Genomic DNA, 25,708 nt, shown 5'->3' on the forward strand with positions numbered 1-25,708 from the left:
AGGGCTTGTGCCCTCCTTCCCACAGCCAGTGTGGCAGCAGAGCCAGAACTTAACACGCCTGTGTCACCGCTAACACCGCTCCAAGGCTGTGAGCACTGCGGTGTCGGACATGTCACCGAGGCCGCTGCCGCCCCTAGAGGCCTGTGCGCGCCCCCAAACGCACGCAGCTGGGTGGGGGAGTGAAGCTTGCGGGCTCAGAGCAAGGACACGGGAGAGAAGCGACAGGGACCCTCCCCAGCCTGGCACCGGCACAGGAGCGGAGCGGAGCGCGGCGTCTCCCGGGCCCTCCGCCCCACGGTGCTCAGGCTGCCCGCGTCTCCCCCGCTCAGAGGGTGACGCCGACGAAGCCTTAGTTGATGCCTGGCAGAGCCGACGGGGGCAGCCTGCACACAGGAGCCGGGCACTCCCTTGCGCTCCTGGGTGACCATCTGCCACGCCCGCCTCCAGTGAGGGGCACAGCAGAGCCCGGCGTGCCCAGAACCACGTGGGCAAACCCAGCACGGACGCCCCAGCAGCCAGGAGCCAGGGCCACTCGTCCTCCGCGGAACGGGAGCAGGAGCCTGGGAGGAAAGGCAGCCCTCGGGCCCCTCACGCTGCAGCAGCTCCTTTATTCTAAAACGGCTGCGGTGCAGCGAACGCCCCCTTCCCTCAGCCAGGCCAGAAAACGTCCTCAGGGACCCGGCAGCCTCCACAGGCGGAGCCGCAGCTGTGGGCGGCCGGCAGGGACGCACCCTAAACCTGGAGGAAGGGACTAGGGGAGGAGGCCGCGTCTGCGGGAAGGGCCGGCGGCTCCCCCGGGCAGTGCTGCCCCCTGCTGGCTGCGGCCATCCTTACCACTTCCCTCTTCAAATTCCAACTGAAGCCTGAGTTTACCAGGGAGTTGGGGTCCGGGCCTCCCACTAGGGAATCTCCTCCGTGTGGACTGTCTGAGTGTCCAGATAGGGCGGCGCATCACAGCCCGTCCACTCCCTCTGCGAGCCCCGGGCCCTGCTGGTCACTAAGCCGCAGGCCGAGCTCTGCTCTAGCGCAGCCCGCGTGGAGGGCTGCTTTTCCAGGCGGCCCGGGCGCCCTCACCGCTGCGGCTGAGGCAGGGAGTGGCCGCCCGCCAGGCCGCGTGGGGCATGGTCTGGCATGTGCCCCCCCAAAGCCCCTGTGGCCCAACCGAAGGTCCTGTCCGCGGCCCATGGGGTCGCTCAGGGGAGCCCCCAGTCTTCGGATGGGTGAGGCTGCAGGTCACACAGGCCCGTGAAGGCCAGGTCCTTGGCGTGGGGGCCTTCTGGCCGGGGGCACTGCTGTGGCCTCAGCAAGGAGGCCTGTCCCTCTGACACCTGGGCCAGGTACACCTCCAGGGTCTTCAGCAACCGCCGGGGGTTCTTCTTGGCCCACGCCTCCAGGTCTGGAACAGAGGAGGGGAGCGAGGCTCAGCAGCTGGGAGCCCCGTCCTCTGCTGAGGGGCCTCAGAGGCACAGCAGTCCCCGAGGAGCGCACCGGCGGGGAGGCCGGAGAGCCAGGGGGAGCCCAGGGCCCCCGTGCTACCCTGCCCGGGCAACCCCAAGCCAGAGAGTCCACCCAGCTGCTGGGTCCGGTGTCCAGGCTTTGATTCAGCAAGTGAGGTCATCGCGGGGTGCAGGCCCGAAGGGCGAGGAGGGGCCAGCGGGCCAGAACAAACCTTTGAGGACGAAGCCTGCGTCAGAGATGGTCTTCTGCTGGGTCCTCCAGATGTGCGCCAGGCGCAGGAACGTGGCAGCGTAGAAGCTGTTCACCACGGGGATGACCTTCCGCTGCCGGTTACACTCCCTGCGGGCGGGCGGGCGGCTGCCGTGCTTGGCCTGACACCCAGCGCACTCCGCCCCTGCCCCAGACCCCCAAGCCAGCTCCCCCACCATCACCGAGGCCGCCTGCCTCAAAGCTGGGTCAGGAGCAGGAGCGGTGACAGCCGGGAGACGGGCCACGGGGACTCTACCCAGGCCGGAGGGAGCCCGCAGGGGAGGAACAGAGGCGGGAACTCACCTGGAGAGACACTCCTCCCTCAAGGCCTGGATGGCCATGCGCGTGATGTTCACGGACATCAGGCAGAAGGGGAATTGCTGGAAGGGAAGCCAGCGGGTCAGGTGTCAGCTAAGGCTGACACCATAAGCAGCCCGGGACTGAGGAGTCCACCTGAGGCTCTCCGCTCCACAGCCCGCGTCCACAACCCCGAGCTGGTTTTCCCGTCCTTGAGCATCCTGACCCCTCAGACCTCCTGGGCTTTCACCAGCTCCTCCCACCCCGACTACCCACACAGCATGTCACCCCTAAGCGAGGACGAGCACGACAGGGCTGAGGCTCGGTTCTCAAGCTGCATAGGTTCTTTTTGTTTGTTTGCCTTGAGACAAGATCTCACTATGCAGCCCAGGCTGGCCTGGAACTTGTGGTGATCCTCCTGCCTCAGCCTCCACAGTGCTGGAGTTACAGGCGTGCACCACCACACCCAGCCTCTGTAGGTTCTAAATCTCTGCTCCCTTCTCTGGACTTCTGATTATCTGGCTGCTCATCCAAAAGCAGCCAGGAGAGGTGCAAGGAGGTGGGAAGGCATCCTCGACTTGCCGGTGCTGACCGAGGCCGCAGGGCCGGCTGTGCAGGGCGCTGTCCAGAGGGTGCAGTGCATGAGGCCCGCGTGTGTCACGTTCATGCTTTATTTCCGGGAGGGCAAGTTCCTACCTCCTACTTAACAGGGGTAAAACGAAACAAGCACGACTTCTAAATGGAAAGGGGCTGCATCCAGGGAACCTGCAGACAGGACGTGCTATTTCCCTGTAGCACATTCACAAGGACGTCTACAGAGGGCGCCAGCGCGTTCCTCGGTACAGAGACCCGCGCGGAGTCTGCCTGTACCGCCCGCTTCCTGAGAGGGGAAAACTCCATCATGCTCTGGCCTGGAGGAGCTGCACTGTCCAGCACTGCAGTAAGTGGCTGCGGTAGCCGTTCACGCTCACATGAGGTGAAACGTTACGTACGAGTCCGGCTCCTCGGCTGCACCTGTTTCGTGCTTCCACTTAAAATTTCACTCGTGTCCCAAAGCCACATGTGCTTGGTAGCTGTGGCGCTGCACAGTGCCACCGTTCCGACGGCTCTGACCAGGGCGCTGGGCCGCACAAGTTCACGGTGCCTAGCTCCAGATGCCGGCCTGGCTGCCTGCTCGCTGTGTCCTGCCGAAAGCCACCACCTCCCCGTCCCTCGGCCTCTCCATCTCTCAGCACCAAGAAGGAAACCGGCTTTGAGTGTCGTGCGGAAAACAGCTGAGACAGAGGCCCCAAAGCTGCTGTCCTTAGGGTCCTACCTGCCAGTTTGGCCCACAGCCGGCATCTGGGAACTTGATTATTATAATTATTTCTTTTGTGTACGGAACATCAAAGTTGGCCTTTGTACTGAGCTACATCCCCAACCCTTTTTTCTTTAGGGACAGGGTCTTACTAAGTCACTCAAGCTGGACTCCAACTTGAAATCCTCCTGCTTCAGCCTCCCAGAGTGCTGGGATTACAGGTGTGCACCAGCATGCCAGGTTTGAGAACTTGGATTGTGAGATAAGGGTGGCTCCCTCTTCCCAAACTGCTTGTGAAGAAGGTTTCTGCGGAACACCTGCTTTCCCCCATGATTCTGGAATGTGGGTCTGGGCTAGAGAAATGGTGCCTCCACAACAGGTCCCAGGGAAACCCTGGGCACCGAGTCTCCAATGAGCTTTGCGGCCTGGCAAGCCTTGGCATGAGACACACAATGTGATGCTTGAGAAATACTGTATAGTGCTTTCCGTACAGTGCCGCCTTTCTACAGAAATCAGGAGAGGGGTGGCATCACGGAGGGACAAACAGGAGCATGAGAGCACGGCTGCTGACTTCTGCAGGACAGGCCGCCTGGACATCAGCACCGGCTTCCGGCGGACTTGGTCCCGTGCACGGCGTCCCTCACTGCCTCTGCTTGCGCTGTGCTAGCTTGTGCTGTGCTCATCACCACATGGGGGTCCCGTGGGTCCTCCTGGCAGATCACCCCGCCTAGGGATGGTCTCGGGTCCCGCCCAAGCGCCACAATGGGTGGAGTCATCACTAATCATTAGCAAAACTAAGATACAAGCTCTACTTCTACAGTTTACAGTATCTGTTACCTCCCTGTCCACCCAGATCACTGTGAACAGTAACGAGGGTCCCGGATGCAGACTGACGTCCACCACTTCTCCTGGCCGAAGCACAGTCCGCTGCAGGGAGGCCCTGCCTGCCTGCTTCCTGTCAGATACCCTGGCCTGAGATCGCCCCTCCTCTTCTTTCAGTGTAGAAATAAAAATGGGAACAGGAACAGGTAGCAACATAATGGAGAGTCTAAAATTAAGTGTTCATCCACTCTCAGAAATATTATTTTTTTTTTTGTCTTTTTGAGACAGGGTCTCACTATGCAGTTTAGGCTGGCCTTGAGCTCACTTTGTAGCTCAGACTGGTACTGAACTCACAATGATCCTCCTGCCTCAGCCTCCCAAGTGCTGGGATTATAGGCATGTGCCACCACACCCGGCTCAGAAACATTTTTACAAAGCCCATTTAAAAAGCAGTGAAAACTGGGTTTCAGACCTAAATGTCTCTGTTCTTCAGCATTTTCCTCAGTCCTAAAAAGTGTTGCCTAGAGCTGGAATACTGCCTGCCTCTGTGCTTCGGACTGGACTCAAAGGCAGCAGAGCCCTGCGGAGCCGGCCGCTTTTGCATTTGCACCGACGACCCTGTTTCCCTCGTGCTTGGCAGATGGGCTGTGCTTGCTGAATGCCGAGGCAGACAGAGCAGCTTCTGCAGTGCTGTTCCGCTGGCTGCACTCTGCTGGGGCCTGGGCACCTGTGCCCTGCCCGGGGACCGAGTGAGCCGCTGGCTGGGAGTCGCCGGGTGCGGGGTGCACTGCCAGGCCTGGTGGCACATGTGGGCTCCAGGCCCAGGCTCCCCATTTCTGAGCTTTGGCTGCATGCAGAGACACTAGCTCTGTGCTGGAAGCGGGTACAAGGCTCTTCCTGCCCCGTCTCTCACAGGGCTGCCGTGAGGATGGAATGAGACACAGCGAACCTCCCTGAACGCTACGGGGCTCGCTGGCGGGGTTAGCGTTCCGATGGGGGTCGTCCCTGCCTGGCGCCCCGACACGGATGTGCCAAGCCGTGCAGTGCGGCTGCGCTGTGATGCCGTTTCTCCAGGCGTGGATGAAGCCCTTTCCTTGGCTGGGCACGTGGAGGCAGGGAGTCCCCAGCTGTGATGGACCCGGGCACCTGGGCTGCAGCTCCCTCTGCAGGGAAGGCCGGGGCTGGTGCAGGCGGGCCGTGCCCCTACTGTCACCCTGACCTCACAGACGGCCTCGAAAACCCTGTGTTTTGCAGATGCCTAAGGGCTGGAAGGCGAGTCTTTAACAGTAAACACTAGATCTACCAGCCAGGTGCGGCGGTCTATGCTCTGCTACTTGGGAGGCTGAGAGGAGAGGATGGCTCGAGCCCGGGCATTTGAGACCAGCCTGGGAAACACAGTGAGACTCACCAGCCACCCCCAAAATGGTGGGTGAAAGTCTGAGGATAATCAGGGTATTTGCATAGTCTCCCAGTATCTTTCCTTAAGATAGCTATTAATTACAAGAGGAAACAGGAACTTTACAGTGGAGAAACCTACCAGAAACTGTCACCCAAGTGATCAAGGCCAGATGTGGCAGCACATACTAGCACGCAGGAGCCTGAGGCAGGAGGGTCACCACAACTTTGGTGCCAGCCTGGGCTACATAGTGAACTCAAGGCCCAAGGCTAGCCTGAACTACACAGTGAGACTCTGTCTCAAAAAACCAAAACCAGCCGGGCGTGGTGGCACATGCCTGTAATCTCAGCACTCAGGAGGCTGAGGCAGGAGGATCATTGCAAGTTCGAGGCCAGCCTGGGCTACAAAGTGAGCTCAAGGTCAGCCTGAACTGCACAGTGAGACCCTGTCTCAAAAAGGACAAAAAAAAAAACAAAGAGAAAAACAAAACAAAAAAAAAAACAAAACCAAAGAGCAAACCAACCCAAGTGGTCAAGGTCAGCATCACCAGGGTGAGAACCGCTGTCAGTGCATGCACCGGGCGGGAACATGCTTCTGTGGTGCTCTTGCCAGAAATCCACACCTACTATGTAATTATGGAAAACTGCAAGAGGGATCCGGCTGTGGGACATTCTACAAACTAACCGAGACCCCTCTAATGTGTCAGGAAAGGTCATAAAAGACAAGGAAAAGCCCAGGAACTACTCACACGCTGGAGGGGCTGAGGAGCCCACCATCAAAGGCCTCGGGACCCAGGTGCGGAAGAAACAGTAAGAAACGAATGAGAGCTGAGCGAAGGCCTGGTTAATAGTTACCTTGGACGCCTGTGCTACGATAGTGCAAGGTTATTATTAGGGTAAGCTGTGGGGAGGGCGGATAGGAACACTCTGCACTACTTCTGCACCTTTTCTGTAACTACAATGATTTCAAAATAAAAGGTTAAGCTGGGCGTGGTGACACATGTATAATCCCAGCACGCTGGAGGCTGAAGCAAGAGGATCGCAAGTTTGAGCCAAGGCTGGGCAACTAAGCAATTTAGCAAGATTTGGTCTCAAAATAAAAAATAAAAAAGGGCTGGGAATATAGCTCAGTGTGAAGGCTCTGGATTTCCTCTCCAGTACCCCTCCCCAAAAATAACCCCAGCTCTTCAGGAGGCTGAGGCAGGACGATCACAAGTCTGAGGCCAGTCTGGACAACTCAGTGCGACTCTCTGGAAAAAAAAAGAGCTGATGTGTGGCAGGGCGGCTGGGGCTCAGCAGTAAAGCACCCTGGGTTTTGTATCCAGCACCACACACACACACATAGAAATTAAAGCACCTTGGTCACACGCTATGCCTCTCCCAGAAAGTCAGACGCCACGGTCAGGAAAGTGAGTGGGATCCCAACACCACCCACTTCCTTCACTCCGCCACTCAGCCGCACTGCCTGCTCATTTATTTCGAACGCACCTCGACTAATCTCCTTTCACTCTTTGTACGCCTTCGCTCAACCACAGGAAGCCCCTCTCTCAGGCTCCCCATCAATGGTTCCCCGCAGGCCACGGCCCACGAGGCTGGGTGACCCTTGGTCTGTCCTTATCCATCACCTTCTCAGACTCCCGCAATCAGAGCTCAATGTGCAACGCTCCTGGCATGGTGGCGCTGCCATTCCCTGCCAATGTCCCTCTCCACCTGCGGTTAGCCCAGTGAGGCCCTGCTGCTGTGCGGACGTTTCCAGGTGGCACTGCCTGGCGCTAAAGGCCTGATCTCCCCGCCCTCCTATCACTGGCCGGGGTCAGGCCCTTCCCCACCCCTCCCTGTGAGTCGCCAGCGCTCATCTCCCCGCTGTCAGACGACCCTCCCCGCTGGTAGTGCTGCCCACATCTGAAGTTACTACAAACCAGCCTTCCCCAGTGCCACCCCACTCCTGGCCCCTTTACAGCACCATCCCTTGAAAAGTTGTTTATATGTGCCACCTCCGATTTATCCCGCCTCCATCCGCTCTGCCGCTCAGTCTGCAGCAGCGCCTGTGTCTCTGACACCCACTGAGAATGCTCCCAGCAAGGCCGCTCAAACAGCACACATCACGCACTGCCTCTGAAAATACCCTGGCCCAAACCAGTCACCTCTAATTTGGAGTACTATGAAAACCCTCCACAGCGTGGTGGCACACACCTGAAATCTCAGCTATCAAGGAGGCTGAGGCAGGAGGATGCTTGAAAGTTCGAGGCCAGCCTGAGCAACCTAGCAAGACCCTATCTCAAAATGAAAAGCAACGGGAGTGTTCCTCCGTGGTAGAGAGCTTGCCTAGCACACAGGAAGTTAGGTCCCCAGGACTGAAAAAAGAATGTGAGCTGAGTCAGGCATGATGGTGCAGATCTGTAATCCCAGCACTGTGGGAGGCTGAGGCAAGAGGATCCCAAGTTTGAGTCCAATCTGGGCAATTTAGTGATTTAGCAAGGCTATTTCAAACAATAAACAAAATAAGGTGGGCAATGTAGTTCAGTGCAAAGGCCCTGGGTCTGATTCCCAGCATTGGGGAAAACACCGTAAAAAGCAAGCAGCGGTTCGCTTTAACTCAGCGTACAACCCACGTCCTTCCCGTGGCCCGCAAGGCCGCCGCCCCCGGCTGGCTGACTCTGGCCTCCACTGCGCCCTCTGTTCTTCCCAGCCCTGCTGGCAGCCCTGCTGTTCCTGGCAGGGCCGCACACCTCCCTGTGCTCTGGTTTCTCCCGCTGCCCACAACGTTCTCCGAAGGCGGCTTGGCCAACAGTCTGCGTCCTCCAAGGCCTGGCTCGAGTGTCTTGCGGGGGCTCTGCTAACGCCCCATGAAATACAGTAACACCCTCCCCTCCTCCTGGCCTCCCGCAGGGCCACCCCGCTCCTAGCTTCCTCTCTAACCGATGTAAGTCAGTATCTACTTCCTGTAAGGCCAGTGGAAGCTTCTGTCCCGTGTTTCTGCTGGAGCATCTCGGTCCAGCTTGTGCACTGTGGGCCCCTGACAGCCAGATACCTCACACGGGGGACGCTGAGTCAGTCTTCACTCAGCGAGTGAAGGAACTCCAGGTGCCAGGAACCTGGACGGACGTATGGAAGGGAGCCGGTCAGCTGGTCTGAAGTGGACGGACCACGACGCTTTACTCCTTGGGAAGCCATCACCCTCCTCCGAGAAGGCAGGGCTGGACAGAGACCAAGAGGCCAAGGCCACTCTGCCCATCAGTAAGTCCCTAGGTCTCCGAAGGCCAGCTCTCCCCTTCAGGGTCAGGAGAGGCTACCACTACCACGCAAGGATGTCACTGGGGGAGCGGAGCGCGGACGCAGCAGCCTCACCGCATGCCTACCACGCTGCACGTTATTCCATCTGACTTTCCCAATGAGCCACCCAAAGTCTCGAGACTCCCACCTGCGGACGGAGCCGCCAGGGCTCCAGGCCGCCGAGGAACCAGCTTGAGACCACAGCTAACGGAGGTGGAGCTCAGATCCCAGCACAGGCCAGGCTGACGGCGAAGCCCGTTCCCGCCCCCGGCTCGCCTGCACCGTGAGTGCCCTCAGGAGCCGGAGAGCCGTGAGGTCCTCCGGGCTGCCAGGCCCCCGCTCCGCACCCTCTCCTCCGCTTCCCACCGAAGCCCACCTGGATATGGTGACGAGACAGGTGGAAAATTTCCTGGGCCATGAACAAGGTCCTTGAGTCCATCAGCAGGTACAGCAGGTGCAGGAGGGCGAGGAAGCCCGCCCCTCTCAGGTCCGTGGCTGGGTTTGCTCCTGTAAGGGAAACCCCGGGGATGCTGCTGAGCCAGGCCGCACAAGTCCCGCCCCTCTGAGCTCCGGAACTCGGTGCCAAGCTGCCCCGACACTGGCTGCTCCTCTGGGCCAGAGGGCCCACTCCTGCCACGCTCTGTGACCCGCACTGTGGGCCTATGCGGGGCAGCCTCCAGCAGTGTTCTCAGGCTCCCGTGGTGCTCGCAGTCATCTCTCCACAGAAGCACCAGGGCGGTCCTTTACGAAGCAAGCACAATGGAGCTCAGCACGCGGGAGCACACCCGTCATCCCAGCACTCAGGAAGCTGAGGCAGAGGGACGGTCGTGAGTTTGAGGCCAGCCTGGGCTACATGTAGTGAGTTCAAGGCCAGCCTGAACGACACAGGGAGACCTTGTCTCAAAAAAAACAAACAAAAACAAAAAAGCCGCAATGGGTGAAGCATGCAGTTCTTCCTATTCTTCTCACAAGTGTAGCCGGAAGTCCTGGAAGGTGGAGGGGAGACAGGCTGGCTTGAGACCTGGGGAGCCGAGACCTCACACTGTGCAGCTTCCTGGGCTTCCTTCTCCCTCACACATTCCACCTGAGTCCTGCAGAAGGCGGCAACCCAGAAACGCCAATGGGAGCAAGCAGTGGCTTGAATGATGGCCCTAAATTCTGTGTGCTGGAAACTCAGTTCCCAAATCTGTAGGGTGATGGTTTTTGGCAGTGGACCTCTGTGAGGTGATTAGGAATAGAGCAGGCCATTAGGGCGGGGCCTTCATCATGGACTACTGGCATGATCTTTTTTTTTTTTTTTTTTTTGAGGCAGGGTCTCACGATGTAGTTTAGGCTGGCCTTGAACTCACTGTGTAGCCAAGGATGGCTTTAAATGCTTGGTGATCCTCCTGCCTCAGCCTCCTGATATTACAGGGATTATAGGCATGCACTACCATGCTAAGCTGGGTTTGGCAGCATTATGAGAGGAGGAGAGACCTGAGCTGACAAACATTACCTGTCTTGCCCTGCGGTGCCTCGCCCATGTTATGCTGCAGTAACAGGCCCTGAGGAGATGCAAGCAGGTGCTGTGCCATGCTCTTGGGCTTCCCAGCTTCCAGAACCATAAGCCAAAAAAGCTTCCATGTATAAATTACCCAGTCTCAGGTATTTTGTTATAGCAACTGAAAACAGACTAAGAGCAGATCAAAAAGGTACCAAGAAAAAAGCCTCTTTCTCTAGCCAAAGTGCCAGGAAAGGGGTAGCCTAGTAAGACAGAATACTTTAGACAACATCCTCCCTACTATAGCCAAACAACACAGAGACTGGGTCCCCTCCCACTCCTCCTCATCGAGGGCTGGGTGGGGGCCTTACTTTGCTCTGGCCTTACTGTATGAGGGACCCATAGCCATACCAGTAGTGAGAGCAGGCCAAGAAGCGAGTGGGTCAGCAGAGATCGAGTGGGATACCCAGGGAGGTGGCACCCTCTTTGCCCTGCTGGCCTGGTATCAGAGGATGTTGCTAAAGTGGAAGATAGAAATAAGATCCACAGTCTCATAACATTATACTCCCAATTGTCCCAGATATAACTGAAAACCACATGCTACAGCAAAAACCAGGATAATCTCAGGTTGAATGAGGAACGGCAAGGAACAGACACCAATGCTGAGAAAATGCAGATTTTGGAACTGTCTGACAAAAACTGTATTCTTTTATTTTGTTTTTTGTGGTACTAGGGATCAAATCCAGGACCTTGCACATGCCATGCCATGCAAGTACTCTGCCTCCAAGCTACAGCCCCAGATCCTGAGAGGGATTTTAAAGGCACTATGAAAGACAGAATATTGTCCCACTTCCAAAGACACCTACACCCTAATCCCAGAACCTGTGAGTATGCTGCACGCCAAAGGCGATTAAGATCACAAGCTAAATTAAGGTTTCTCATCAGCAGGAAGAGAGATTATCCTGGGTTATCTGGGTGGCCCCTATAGTAAGAAGAGCCTATAAAAACAGAAGAGAGAGGCAGAGCAAGAGACATGTGGACGAACTAAGGCTCAGAGAGACACTGCTCTGGATTTGAAGACAGAGGAAGGGAGGAGGCCGTCTAGAAGCTGCAAAAGGCAGGAAAATGGATTTTCTCCTAGAGCCTCCAAAAAGAAAGGCAGCACTGCGGACACCTTGATCTTCGCTACTGAACCCTCGTCAGACTCCTGACCCACGGAACGAGAAGATAATAGATCTGTGGCATATTAAGCCATTAAGTTTGTAGAAATTTGTTACAGCAATAGTAGAAATTACCACAGCAGTTAGGAAATACCTCTAAGCTATTTTCAGTGAATACATATACGTGTATTTAGACAATAAATTATACCTGTATATATATATTTATTTATATTTGTAGTGTTGGAGATTAAAACTAGAGCCTTACACATGCTAGGCAAGTGCTCTAGCACTGAGCTACATACCCAGCCATTTGTTTTAATTTTATATTTTAAATTTTAAGACAGTATCTCTCTAAATTACCCAAACTGGCCTCAAATTTGTGATCCTCCTGCCTCAACCTCCTGAATAGCTTGGATTAGAGGTGTTTGCCACCCCACATGCTGACCATGTGATCTACTGCTGGGCCTTGCCACAATTTTGAGGGCAGCCTGCACTGCACAGTGAAACCCTGTCTCAAAAAGACAAAAAAAAAAAAAAAGAACCACCAACCAAAAAACAAATATACAAACAAACAAACAAACATATCCATACACACACACTGGATGCACTCAGTAGGAGAACAGAGATAAAAGAGGAATCTGTAGCCAGGCATGGCAGTGTACACCTGTAATCCCAGCACATGGGAGGCTGAGGCAAGAGAATCGAAGTGAGTTCAAGGCCAGCGTGGGCTGCACAGCTAGACCTTGTCTCAACAACAACAATAACAAAAGAGAAATCTGTGAATGTGAAGACAGAACAACAGAAATTATCCAACTTGAACAACAGGGAGAGAAAAACAAGACAAAGCAGGCAGAGCAGACAAAACCAGGTGGAACAGAGCCTTGGAGCTCTAGGAGGCTGTAACAGAGACTATATTTATCTATTTACTTATTTTCTGGTACCGAGAATTGAATTCAGGACCTTGCACTTGCCAGGCAAAAGCTTGTGCTCCTGAGCCAATTGCTGGTCCACAAAGACTTTAAACAATGAACCAAGATCTAACTTTCCTGTCATGAGTCCCACAGGAGAGGAAAATGTGCGGGGTTAAAGATGTCTTCAAAGCAAGCATAGATGGACATTTACCAAGTCTGGCAAAAGACACCATGCCATGCCATGCAAGCACTCTGACCCCGAGCAGGATCCGCCTGCAGAGAGCCACACCATAACACACCGCGGTCAAAGTCCTGAAAACTGCAAACAAGGGAAAGACCTTGAAGCAGAGACAGAAAAATGCTCCTTATTTATAAGGGACAGAGATTCAGCGGAAGGCAGATTTCTCATGAGGAACTATGGAGGCCAGAGGAGACAGCACATTTTCAAGTCCTGAAAGAAAAAACCTCAATGAACTCTACACACAGAGAACTCCCGAGAGACGAGGAAATCAAGACACTGTCAGATGACGGAAAGCTAAGGGAATTTATCTCCAGTGGGCGAAGAACGGCTAAAGGAAGTGCCTGCAATAGATGAAGGCACCTGGGAAAGTCAGGCAGTATGAAGGAACACTCCTGTCCCTTCAGAGGTTGGCTTTTGTTTTTGCAGTGGCTCTCGGTGCTTGGGCATGCGAGGGAGGTGCTCTACCACTGAGCTACATCTCCAGCCCTTCCTGCACTCGTTAAAATTCTGTCTGATGGTCAGAACAAAGACTGTAACATTATCTACAGACAGGACCAATATAGAGGGCACACAAAGACACAGTACAGATGAGAAGACAATAAGGGCTTCAGCAACTGGCAATACCAATAAACTATGAGTGTATAACATTTCTTTTCAATTCCAACAGTTTCCTTTGTAGCCAGGCGTGGTGGCATATAACTGTAATCCCAGCACTCAGGAGGCTGAAGCAGGAGGATTGCCATGAGTTTGAGGTCAGCCTGGGGCACATAGTAAGTTCAAGGCCAGCCTGCACTACATAGTGAGACCCTGTCTCAATCCCCCTAAAGAAAAAAATAAATAAATAAATAAATCTAAAAGATATTTTCCTTTCTATACAAATGTAACCTGATATGGTTTTGGGGAAAAAAAAAAAAGCACACACTCTAAAAACAAGTGAAATTACTTTGCTTCAGTTTTAAAAACTACATAATAAAAATTTTTCCATGAAAGAGGAAAAAGATCAAGCAAATCAGATGTCCGGTGTTCTCACTTCAGTGCTTTCCATCTCATGCAAACATTGTACAACAGCCTGCGTGGCCACAAAGTGATCTTTCTTCCTGTCACTTGTGTCCCCCTCAGCTAACTCCTTGCTATCTTTCTTGCTTTCTTTCTCTCTCTCTTTTTTTGTGTGACAGGAACTCCCTACATAGTTCAGACCAGCCTCGAACTCGTGGCGAGCCTCCTGCCTCAGCCTGCCAACTGCTGGGATTACTAGTGTGCGCCACCATCCTTGTTATTTTTCAAACTCGGCAAGGGTGCTGCTTCCCCCAGTGTCCCTCCTCGTGCTGCTGGCGTGGCTGGGAGAGGATGCTGTGGTCTCTCACTCTAGTCCTGGCACCAGGGCAACGGAAGGAAGGCGAACCGCTTCTCTCTTACCCTGGAAGCCCAGGTCCTCCCAGTGGTCTCCGTGGAGGGCGCAGTCAAACCTGGAGCCAGTCAGCTTCCTGTAGATGGTCTGGAGGACTCGGCCGTGCACTGGGTCTTGGCTATCCAGGCCACCTGCCCCAAAACACACCCACACGCTGCCTGACCGAACACCAGGGAGGACTGGCTGCATCAGGAGAATTGGCTCACCCACCAGCATGGCAGATGCAAAGCTCTGGCTGGGCCTCAGCCTCGGGTGGGTGGGCCGTTCTTCCTGACCACACGCAGCGCCCGCCCCGTGGCATCCCGCGCACTCACACTGAGCAATGGTCAGGACCAAGTCTCTCTCTTCCTGAAGGCCCTGGTGGAGCTTTGGCGGCCCGAAGAGGCAGTGCCGGAGGGCGGCGAGCCCAGTCCTTCGAACGGTTGGCTGGATTCTTTTCTGGGGAGGAAGTTGGGGCAATGGGCAGAGTGCCGGCTTCACGTGTTCTCTTCCCCCAGCCTGGGTGGCCGCCCTCGGGGCCAGGGAAAGGGGCAGCAGCCGGGAAGCTCCTGCTGGGTCCCCAGACACAGCTCTTCCCGCTCCCAGGTTCTCTGCACCTCCAGGCGCTGTCTGTATTCGGTCCTCAGGGCTTTTCCAGAACTAGCCATGCCACTAACTCCCAAGGAGGGCACAGATACACAGCTGTGGGAGCCGCCACGTGGCCAGAAGAAAGCGTGGCCAGGACGCCCAGCAGAGCTGCCTCCACACTTTCTATGCCATCCCTTTCCCTTTAAAACCCCGAATTACACAATCTAGCCCTCACCCCCTCCAGGAGGGAGGCCAGGGGAGGGGAGCTTAGTGGTCTCCGGAGACTGCGGCCTCTGAGGGCAGCAGCAGCCTTGGGCCACGACTAGCACTGTCTCAACCGCTGGCCCTATGGGCAGGGCCGTCCTTAGAATATTATGATTTTCGGCAGCTTCTGGCCCTCTGGATCCTATCAACCAATGCAATTTCTGTCTCAGCCTGTCCTGCCTCAATCAGATTTGAGGTTGAAGACCTCAAATCTCTTTCCTCTGAACTTCCTACTGGTCACTCAAGTTGTCCTAAACAGCTCCCAGCTTTTATTTTCCCAAATGTTCATCACCTCGTTCTGAAACTCCCCCATGGCTCCTGGCTCTTTAAGGCCGCGAATCTCTCAGCTCCCTGAACTGCCTCCTCTCCCCCAGGAGCTACCTGGCCCTCGATCCCTAGTGGGAAGAGCAGGGGACAAATGACAAGTCCCACTGGGGCTACCAGGGCCCTCCAAGAATCATGCATCCTTGGCCACCTGTGATCCTGTGCCCCAACATTTCTCAAGTCTGGCTGGGCCCTCAACTGGACGCTTCCGCTTGCTTGCCCAGGGTCCTACCCAGGCGGGGAGAAGGAAGTCACTCGAGGCCCCAAAGCTCCCTTCCGCCGTACCTTGAAGGAGGAGAGGTCCTGAGTCTGGAAATGCTGCAGGACCTCTGCGAAGGAGATGAACTTCCCCGGCTGGTCTAAGCTGGCCTGGCTCCCTGGAGCAAAGGAGAAGACACTTGAGGGCCTGCAGCAGTAGCCATTCAGACGGCAGTTACTAAGGGCCTCCTCGTTGTCACCTCCAAGCCAAGCACCGGCTTCCAGTCAGAGGGCAGACATCACACCCACCGCCATTCTGCACACAGCTTCAGACAGCCTCTAAGGAGCTGGCATTACCACTGCGGCCTCTTTCGGCTGTTCAGAGTCTTGCTGGGTGCCCTATGCAATGAGTAGGGGACAGATCTGTCCCGCCAGGTGCTCCCTAACTCCACATGGGGGGAGCAAGTCGCTCCTGGAGGAGGCACCCACACAGGAGTGCGCCACTGATTTGCTGCGGGGCCCTTCCTCATTTCTACTGCGTCCCTTCTCAGGCCTGTGCAGGACTCCTCACTGTCATAGCTTGGGGGGAATGAACTTACACCGTCAGCGACACAGGTGACGCTGACACCGTTCACTGTGATGCCTTCCCGAATAAAGCCCAGGGGGCTCAGGCCCGAGCCGCTCCAGGTTCCTCCCTCCCACAGCTCTCTCCACACTGGCAGCTTCTGCCCAGCCTCCAGCACATGCCTTTAGCCCCTCTCAAGGACCTTGTTTGCTCAGTGAGCAGCCTGACCAGGTGCCCGCCTCTATCCTTCCGCCCACCCTGTCACCTGCAGAGGCTGACCCTGACCAAGCGACCCTGACGAGGAACCCTGTGTTCCCTCAGGGCGGGGAAGAACATGGACAGGGCTGGAACCCTTCCTTGTGGCGCTCGTCCCCATTCCCTCTGCAGGTAGGCGGCACCATCTTTGGATTTGGGAAAGGGACCTTAAGTCACATAGGTAAAATGACAACACTGAAGAATTCTGTCTCCTAATTCTCACGTCACAGGCAGAGGAGCCACGTGTGGGGATGGTGCCTTTGCTAACAGCTGTGCCATGCGGCATCCCCATGGTTACCTGTGTCCGGCTGGATGGTGTCCACAGCTTCCCATTCCTCTTGGGCTCTGAGCACCTCTGGGCTGACAGCTGCAATGGGGCGAGAAGGAGATGCTGTGAGACCCAGGTGTGTTTGGGTCACTGTCGCAGACCTCAGCCTTGGCCGGCTACCTCGAATCCTGTCACCTCCCCACTACTCTTCACATGGAAGCCACAGCGAGCTTTGAAAGGGCAGCTCTGACGTCCCCCCACCTGCTCTCTCCAGGGAGTCTCCCTAACCTCACAACAGAACCCGACTCGACAGCACAGCACCTAAGTCCCTGAACAGTTCTAGGCCCACAGAGAAGGCTGAAGACCTCAATGTTGCCTGTCCTCTCCCACCTAGGAGCCTCCCAGGCCCGCTGGTCCTCAGTCCCACGCCTGCCGGTGCAGCCCGTCCTCATCCCGGTCAGCTCCCGCATCTCCCTCACCCAGGCGTCTCCTCAACTACTTCCGTCTGGGTTGCAGCCACTGCCGCGTGAGGTGCTGACGCCCAGTGCTTACTGCAGGGCGGACCTGACTCTCCCGCTATGCAGCGAGCTGCACAAAGGCAAGGCTCTCCAGAGCCCAGCGCAGTGCCTGATGCAAGGCAGGTGCTCAACAAACGACCGATGAATGGATGAATGAATGAATGAGCGAGTGAAAGCATAGCAAGAGGAGGAAAAAGTGAGAGAAAAGCAGCAGCAGGATAGGCTCTCCACGGCTACCATGCAGTTCACTTCTCCAAATCACAGCTACGGCCCTATAATCAAAATTACCAGTGATGTCTTCTGTCACTCGCTTTTCCAATTTGTTACACAGGACAACAGACAATGAGAAACATGGAGACTTCACTACCAAAATCGAGACGGGCGTGGGGGTGCACACCTATAATGCCAGCACTCGGGAGGCTGAGGGAGGAGGACTGCCATGAGTCTGAAGCCAGTCTGGGCTATATAGTGAGTTTAAGGCCAGCCTGGACAGCACAGTGAGACCCTGTCACAAAAAGCCAATAAATAAATAGCCTGGAGATATAGCTCAGGGTGGAGGTCCTAGGTTCAATCTCTAGTACCAAAAGCAAAGCAAAGCAAACCAAACCAAACCAAACCAAACCAAACCAAGGATCTCTCCAGCCACAGTAGCAGTGTAGGCCAGAACGGCCCCTCTCTGCCCCAGGAGCTTGGCTGAGGCCACCACATGATGAAAAACTACCATGAGGGCAATGGTGGTTTTTTTTTTGTTTTTTTTTTTTTTCTCCGGTACCGGGAACCGAACTCACGACCTTGCGCTTGCCAGGCAGGCGCTTTTGCTGCTGAGCTAAATCCCCAGCCCCAAATTTTTTTTTTTTTTTTGGTTTTTGAGGGCAATGGTGTTTAGAGTTGGGGACTTCAGAGGTGCTTAGAGCTAGAAAGGGTCAGCAGGCGGCTCTCCCATGCCTACAAGAAGAGACCAGAGGAGACACGTGTGTGCTCTGTTTCTTGGCATGTGACGCCCTGCACTAGCATGGGGCTCTGCAACCAAGAAGCCATCACCAAGGCAGCCTCAGGACCCTGGAGCACAACTGTGATGCCAAACAAACCTCTCTTCTTTATAAAGCTACCAAGCCTCAGGCACTTTGTTACAGCAATGAGAAAATGGACAAAGACAGAGAACATACTTGCAGGTAAAATAAAGCGCTATAAACACTAGTAGACAGTGAGGAAGAAAAGGTGGTAGGGAAGCAGTACAGAGGAGTTGCTGAAGCACAGTTTGGATAGCCAGACTGTGTGTAAAGGTTTCTACAAAAACCAGCTGAATTTCTTCAGGCAAGTTACCCAATCAACTGGGCCTCCTCATGGGGCTGCTGCGTGGGTGAAGCAATTCTCCAGCCTCATAGGAAAGTATGTAGGCCAAAGCTGAGGGCTCAGTAACTGTCAGCTATTATGACTGCCAGAGCTGTGGGCTCAGGGCCGGCAGGGCAGGGGACAGTGGGCCGTGAGATGGATCCGGGGTCCTGAATGTCTGACCTCCCTGCTTTCACCTCTCACCTACATAAGGTTTCACCGATGCCTCGCCCTTCGGACGCTCACCTCCAAGCAATCAGACTATCTTTCAGCCGATGCTCCTTCACCCACACTCAACTGAATCAAAGGCAGAGAGGCAGGGGCGGGAATCTCTGTCACAGACGCTGGCCAACACAGAGTACAAGGTCTCAGCTGCAGGTATTGAGCTCGTGATCAAAAACTGGCGACAAACACTCAGTCCGGGTGAGAGCTTTTCCTTCCTCTTGGAACAAATGTCCCACCTCTGAAAGTGACCCTGACCCAAAGACTACTTTCCCTGACCCGCAGAGGAACTCAGGGCATCGGAAAAAACTTCAGGAATTCACACAGCTCATGTCAGAATAGCCCCCCTTTTTTCCCTTTATAATTACCTCCTTCTGCCTCTCTTCTGTTTATTTTTAAACTTAAGCTCAGCGCTGATTTAATCAGCCTATTAATTCAAATTAGACAAGAGTAATCTGAAAAATATCACAATTATTTAATACGACGAAAAGAGCTGACACAAATATGCTAGTTGTGTTAAAATATAAAATACTTTGGTGTTTGTGATAAAAGTTACTCATTTATCAGTGGTGAGTTAGCCACTATACACTAGAGACAAAATTCCATTAAAAGAGACTTTGTGGGGCTGGGGATGTGGCTCAGGGGCAGAACATTGCCTGGCACGTGTGAGGCCCAGGTTCATCACTATAGAAAGAAAAAAGAAAAAAGAGAGAGAGACAAAGATAAAGAGAGAAAACTTTGAAGATTCCAAATAACTTTTCTACATTTGAGTATTTATAAAAGCTCAGTATTTCTGGAGATTATGTTTTTGTTTTTATTTTTTATTTTTTTATTTATTTATTTTTTTTCCAGTACCAGGAATTGAACTCATGACCTTGCGCTTGCCAGGCAGGTGCTGTGCTGCTGAGCTAAATCCCCAGGCCCAAGATTATGTTTTTAGTATGTAGGATTTAAAGATAACCATATACAACAATAAGTACTCATCACAACTTAAATAGTTTGGGTAAAGCACTTTATCTGCATTTAATTCTTACAAAATTCCTATCATATGTGTTCTAATATAATTTGTTTTTAAAATTTACATATATTCCGCAGTGCTAGAGATCAAAGCCGGAGCTTTGTGCATGCCAGCCAAGTGCCCCAGCACTGCCAGTCCCTACCTGTCTTATAATTGAGGAAAGGAAGATTAGAAAGATTAAGTAGTCTTCTCAAAGGCATGGAGGTGAGAGAGTTACAATTTCAACTGGAGGGATCTGACTCCAGAAAGGAGCTTTTGAATAATGAGTGCCTTTCTCCATAATAAAATAGCAAGCTGGACTGGGGATAGCTCAGTAGCACAGCGCCTGCCTGGCAAGCACAAGGTTCTGAGTTCAATTCCTGGTACCCAAAAAATAAATAAATAAATAAATAAATAAATAAATAAAATAAAACAGCAAGCAGAATGAGCTTTAAATACAGTACAAGAGCTGAGCTGTGCTGCCAGACACCTGTAATCCCAGCACTCAGAAGGCTGAGGCAAGATGACGGTATGTTCAAGGCCAGCCTAGATGACACAGCAAGGACTTGTCTCAAAAAACAAAACAACATACACACACACACACACACACACACACACATACACACACAAAACCACTTAGTCAGGGATATAGCTCCATGGCACAAGATCTTGCCTGGCAAGTGCAAAGTCCTAAGTTCAATTCCCGGTACCAAAAAAAAAAATAACAACAACTAAAAAAATACAGTACAGGAAAGGGCTTGCAAAGCAGATAAAGTAGGATATCTTTCCAAAGCCTTTTCACATATACTACATCATTTCCTTTCTCCCTCCCTCCCTCCCTTTCTTTGTTTGTGGTAGTGTAGATTGGACCCAGGGCCTTCACACTCCAATACATCCCAAATCTTTTTTGTATTTTTTAGAGACAGGATCTTACTAAATCACTAAGTTGTCCAGTTTGAGTCTGAACCTGCGATCCTCCAAGAGTGCTTGGATTAAAAGCATGGCTATACTCCTCATTTTCATATCTTTTAGAGGGTAAGACAGGAATTATCGCCAGGCATGGTGGCACTCAGGAGGCTGAAGCAGGAGAACCACAATGAGTTCAGGGCCAGCCTGCGCTACATAGTGAATTCAAGGCCAACCTGAACTACATAGTGAGACCCTGTCTCAACCACCCCAACAAATGAGACAGGTATTATTACTGCCACTGCATTATTTGCATAGAGATTACATGGCTTGCCCTGAATCACACCATAAACTGTTAGCAGAGAAACTGACCCCTAATCCAGCACTGCTTCTATTTTCCTTGAGGAATGATAAATCTACAAAATTCAGGACAAAAAGCAAGGGAAATTTAAATGATGAAGAGTAGGTCCCACCCGGACTCCCAGGGTCCTGCAGGGTCCTTACCACTTGGCTCCCATCCATTCACTTCTACGGTCAGGGTCCGGAGAATGGTGCGTTTCTTCAGCTCTGAGATCTGGGGGGCGGCAGGTGATTTTTAGAGAGGGTCGAGTCCTGCCCTCAGCACTTCCCACCCCTTCTACTGAGTATCCTCCAATCTGGGAGCCAAATGGATCTGGTCTGTCTGCCCTATGGGCTGAGTAAAGTCAACATTCTAGCCAAGGGTGGTGGTGCACACCTGTAATCCCAGACCTTTGGAGGCTGAGGGAAGAGGATCACCCTGAAGTTTGAGGCCAGCCTGGGCTATGCAGTGAGTTCAAAACCAGCCTAAACTACCTAGTAAGACCCTGTCTCAAAAAACAGTAACAAAAAAATAAAGTCAACTTTTTGTTTTGACTTTGATGCCGAGGATTGAACTCACGGCCTTGCAGCATGTACACGCACACAGTACCCCTGAGCTACACCCCCCGCCCTACAGTCACGCTTGGAGGGGTACCCAGACAACTCCAACTATGGCAGAGAAGCTGTAGAACATGAGTGGTAAGTGTGTGCCTGCCGTGATAGGGAATAAACAAGAATCCGCACCACCCATCGGAGACTGTGGTATGCTTTTGGTATTCCCACTGCTTTATGCACTCTGCTTCACTGTGGCAATTATGAGACAGAAGTGTAAGGTCCTGGAAGCAGGCTCTGTGCCCTCCTGCGTCCCCAGGGCCTTGTCCAGTGCCTGGCACCCCACAGTAGCATGGAACAGAAGCCTGCACGGGCAGAGGTACTGAGTGCAGGTGGTACATACAGGGATTCCTCTGAAGGCCGCAAGAGCACTGATGTTCTTGTCATGTGATGGAGAGCTCCCAGCAGACACTCCTTCCACCTGTGAGACAGAACAGAGTCAGGCTCCCAGGCACATATCAATCCCCCAGACCACAGCCAAAACGTTGCCCTTTCCCCAGAATCAGAAAGAATGAATTCCAGAAAAATCAGCTATAAGAAATACTGTGCGGAAAAACCTTAGTTTAATGTGGTCTGAAGAAGATCTACATGCTGGGGATGTAGCTCAGGGTAGAGCACTTGCCTAGCAAGTGTGAGGCCGTGGGCTGGATCAGCAGCACCACACACACCCACACTTACACACCCACGCATGTACCCACACCAAGAAAAAGAAATGAAACACTGTAAAAAACTTAGTTAATATTATCCCAAACATCTTTCAGATTTTTTAGCACTGTTAGAAGATGAGTAAGTTAAGTGCAGTGAGGCAGTTTGCCCTGACTTTTTTGCTTCACTACACCTTTCACCTACTATAGTTAAACTTGAGAAACTGTTTGCAACTCATATCACAGATATAAGGCTAATTTTCTTCCTTTCTTTTTATCTTTTTTTTTTTTTGGTACCAGGAACCGAACTCTGGACCTTGTGCTTGCCAGGCAGGCTCTTGTGCCACTGAGTTATATCCCCGCCCACGGCTAATTTTATTAACATGTAAAAAAAAAAAAAAAATCCTACAAATAAGTTAAGTTAAAAAACAAACATAAGGCGGATGTGGTAGTGCATGCCTGTAATCCCAGCACTTGGGAGGTTGAGGCAGGAGAATCAGTGCAAGTTTGAGGCCAGCCTAGGCTACACAGTGAGTTCAAGGGCAGAATCTCCTTTCCTTTTTTGTGGTGCTAGAGATTGAACCCAAAGGCCTCACACATGCTAGGCAAGTGGTGGACCCCTGAGCTACACCCTCAGCCTAGAATCTCCTTTTTTTTTTTTTTTTTTAAAGAATCTCCTTTAATAGAACAAAAAGCTATGAGAGTTTTTCCCAAATATTTCTAAAACTCCACACTCTCTTGATATATTCTCTACCTTATTACTAATGATATATCCCAAGGCACTATCTGCTTTTCCAAATAGGAGTGCTTACCTGTCCATCTCTTAATTCTTTCTCATTATGCAAAGAGCAAGATTTTTCACTCATGACTCAAAGTCATTTGTTCAAGTGAGCTTTGTCCTGAGCTCAGAATGGAGTTTAATAAGGTCTGAGATCTGAAGCTATGAGCAGAGCTGAGGATCCAATTGCTCTATCTTCGCCTTCCTCCTTGGCAGCCATTCATACCAGGAGCAAGAAAACAGTCCCTGTGTGCTATCACCAGGGTGTAGCAGGCTCCTATGCGTACTCAAGGAAGTCCCTGATGACTCTGAAGTCTCAGCTCTGGAAAAAGAAAAAGAAAACTGGTTTCATCATTCAGCTATGCCTTGAAGAAAAAAATGACTTTTAAAATCTTTAAGCAGCAGTAAATTCATTCTGAATAAACAAGCTGCCTTAGCCAGATGCCTATATCTTGTGATCCGTGCCACGGGATAGCAGGGGACCCAGCAGGAGTCTGGGGGTCAGACTTTCAGTGTCCAAAGGCAAGCAGCACTACCGTAAGCTGCAGGTTCTGCCTCTGGGGACAACGGGACGGAGACCTGGGCCAGCTTATCAAAGTGGGGAAAGCTAAATAACTGGAACCCTGCTAAATGCACGTCACTGAAAGGTTCAGGTTTTGCTGAGGTCCCAAGCACAAATCAGGCTCCTAGAACAGTAGAAACTCAAAATTCAAAATTCAGCATATTGTCTTAACCTTTTCCAATTTTTACCTTTTTTTTTTTTCCTTTGGTGGTGGTACTGGGGATTGAACCAAGGCCTTTATACTAAGCTATGTTCTCAGCCTTTCTTTATTTTGAGACAGAGTCTTGCTAAGTTGCTATGCTGTTGAGCCTGACTCAAATTTGTGATCCTCCTAGCTTAGCCTCCCAGAATGCTAGGATCATAGGTATGCACCACCACGCCTAGCTTGTCAATATGACATATGTGCCAGCCACTTGGCCAGTCTGGCCAACTCTAAGTATGTGGTTTTACCTTTGTTTTTTGTTTTTGTGATGCTGGGGATTAAAGCCAGATCTTCATCCGTGCTAAGCAACGGGAGTCTTTCATCTCATGAGGCCTGCCTCAGGGAAAGGGCTGGACAAGGATCAGATACCTTACCCTGAGGAACTGGACATGAGGAATGCTTATCACATGAAAGAGCCATTGTGATTGGACAGGCTCACATGCAACTGACAATCATGCTTCACAGACTTAAGGGACAAAGAAGATGCCCTACCTGTGGGAATATGATTTAGATTCTCTCAGAAATGGCTGCCCGGCATGGTGTCACAACCCTGTAATCCTAGCACTCAGGAGGCTAAGGCAGGAGGATCGCCATGAACCCTAGGCCAGTCTGGCTACATAGTGAGTTCAAGGCCAGTCTGAATTGCACTGAGAGACCCTGTCTCAAACCTCCAAAAAACAGTAGGGCATGGTGGCACACACCTACAATCCCAGCACTCGGGAGGCTGAGGCATGAGGATGCTTGAAAGTTCGAGGCCAGCCTGAACTACGTAATGAGTTCAAGGCCAGCTTGGACTGCATAACAAAACTGTCTCAAAAAAACAAAATAAATAAATACAAACTCAAACAAACAAAGCCTGCTATCTTTGTCAGGACACACTGATCATTACCACTAAGCGGAGGAATACCTCCTGGCTCTTGCAGCGGACATCACACTCACTGTAATGCAGCGGGGAGGGCAGCACCCCCTCGGTTTGAGTATCCCAGGATATAGTCTTTTCTCACTGGGACCTTGGCATCTACCTCCCTTTACTCTTGCTATCAGCATAGCCTCGATGGCAGCATAGGACAAAAAACACATCCGTCAACCTTGGCGAGCAGGTACGGTGACAGCAATCTCAGGAAGGTTCTTCTATTTCTGTGTGAGAAGTGAACCAAGTACTGCAGAAGCATGACCCGCTTTACACACCCTGGAGCTCTGCTGAAGGCTTCAACGGGGACAGTTACTATCTGCATCAGACAAAGGACAAAAACTCTTGTCAAACCAGCAAGTATTCAAAGTTATGAGGTCACTCCTACCAGTACTAGGCATCCTGAGAGCTGGCCCTAAGGAGACGGGCCTCCTATAAAAATGGACCCTTGCCCAATCGCAGTTACGTTACGGGGGTGTGGCTTTTCAACTGCTTGCTGGAATTTACACTTTCTGAATGATTTAATTTGGACGCTTAAGTACATCTCCGCGTACAAATGCTCACATAGGTGTGACAGTCATTGCCTGATCCTTCCACGAAACCTCGTTCCCGAGCAGCAAGCTGTCCCCTATTCAGGGTGGGACCCAGCTAGAGCCAACGTCTCGGGGGACGGGAGGGGGTGGTCGCGGCCACCGCTACCGGTCACGGGGGGCGGCCCGCGGCCGGGCTGAGGTCAACAGGGGTCTCAATTCGTCAGACTCCTCAGTCAACCAGAGGCTGAAGGGCACTCGGGAAGGAAACTTGCTCTCTGCTTTAAGCAATCAGCTTCCGGGCACTCAGGGAGTCCAAAGCAAAACCGGGACCAGAACTCAGGTCTTCGGTCTCCCAGGAAAGACTCTCCCTGTCCTGCAATTTTCAGTCTCTGGCAGTCCCACGGCTGGCGCCTGCACCTCACTCCCTCCCTCCCCAGACCGCCCACCCTTGCTCACCCGACGCATTCCCAGCATTCCCAGCGTTCCCAGCGTTTTCCGGGCGGGGGTCCGCGTCCCGGGCTGGACTTCATCTGCGCACGCGCAGTGCCTCCCCTGCGGCCTCTCGGATTCCTCCCCGCTCCTCAGAACTACATTTCCCAGTAGGTACTGAAAACTTCGAGGCGCTGCATAGTGGTACGAAGAGCCGGGAGGGTCAATGTATTCCGGATATTGGCTTCGCGCCCGAAAAGGCTTGTTCATTAACTGTCAAAGTGGCCTCCGC

At 52.7% G+C, this 25,708-nt stretch overlaps 1 protein-coding gene across 3 annotated transcripts; it reads right to left on the minus strand.

Annotated features, from left to right (window-relative positions):
- Positions 1-588: 588 nt before the first annotated feature.
- Positions 589-25,708, minus strand: Elmod3 (ELMO/CED-12 domain containing 3). 3 transcript variants are annotated; one of them, XM_013514628.1, is made up of 13 exons: positions 25,444-25,708; positions 24,733-24,773; positions 22,976-23,102; positions 21,702-21,779; positions 20,912-20,981; positions 16,463-16,531; positions 15,432-15,523; positions 14,306-14,429; positions 14,000-14,122; positions 9,168-9,298; positions 2,011-2,087; positions 1,670-1,797; positions 589-1,396 (listed from the first exon to the last, which is right to left on the minus strand). In XM_013514628.1, the coding sequence occupies exons 1-13, from the start codon at positions 25,684-25,686 to the stop codon at positions 1,194-1,196; spliced, it is 1,506 nt and encodes a 501-aa protein (XP_013370082.1). In that variant the 5' UTR covers positions 25,687-25,708; the 3' UTR covers positions 589-1,193. The 3 variants fall into 3 exon arrangements, with proteins under 3 accessions (XP_013370082.1, XP_005385495.1, XP_005385494.1); XM_005385438.2 differs by having other exon boundaries at positions 22,815-23,102; positions 24,633-24,773; positions 25,444-25,501; XM_005385437.2 differs by lacking the exon at positions 25,444-25,708 and adding an exon at positions 25,019-25,435 and having other exon boundaries at positions 22,815-23,102; positions 24,633-24,773.

Source organism: Chinchilla lanigera, unplaced genomic scaffold (assembly GCF_000276665.1).
Source record: "Chinchilla lanigera isolate Chin_1 unplaced genomic scaffold, ChiLan1.0 scaffold00023, whole genome shotgun sequence".
NCBI lineage: Eukaryota > Metazoa > Chordata > Mammalia > Rodentia > Chinchillidae > Chinchilla > Chinchilla lanigera.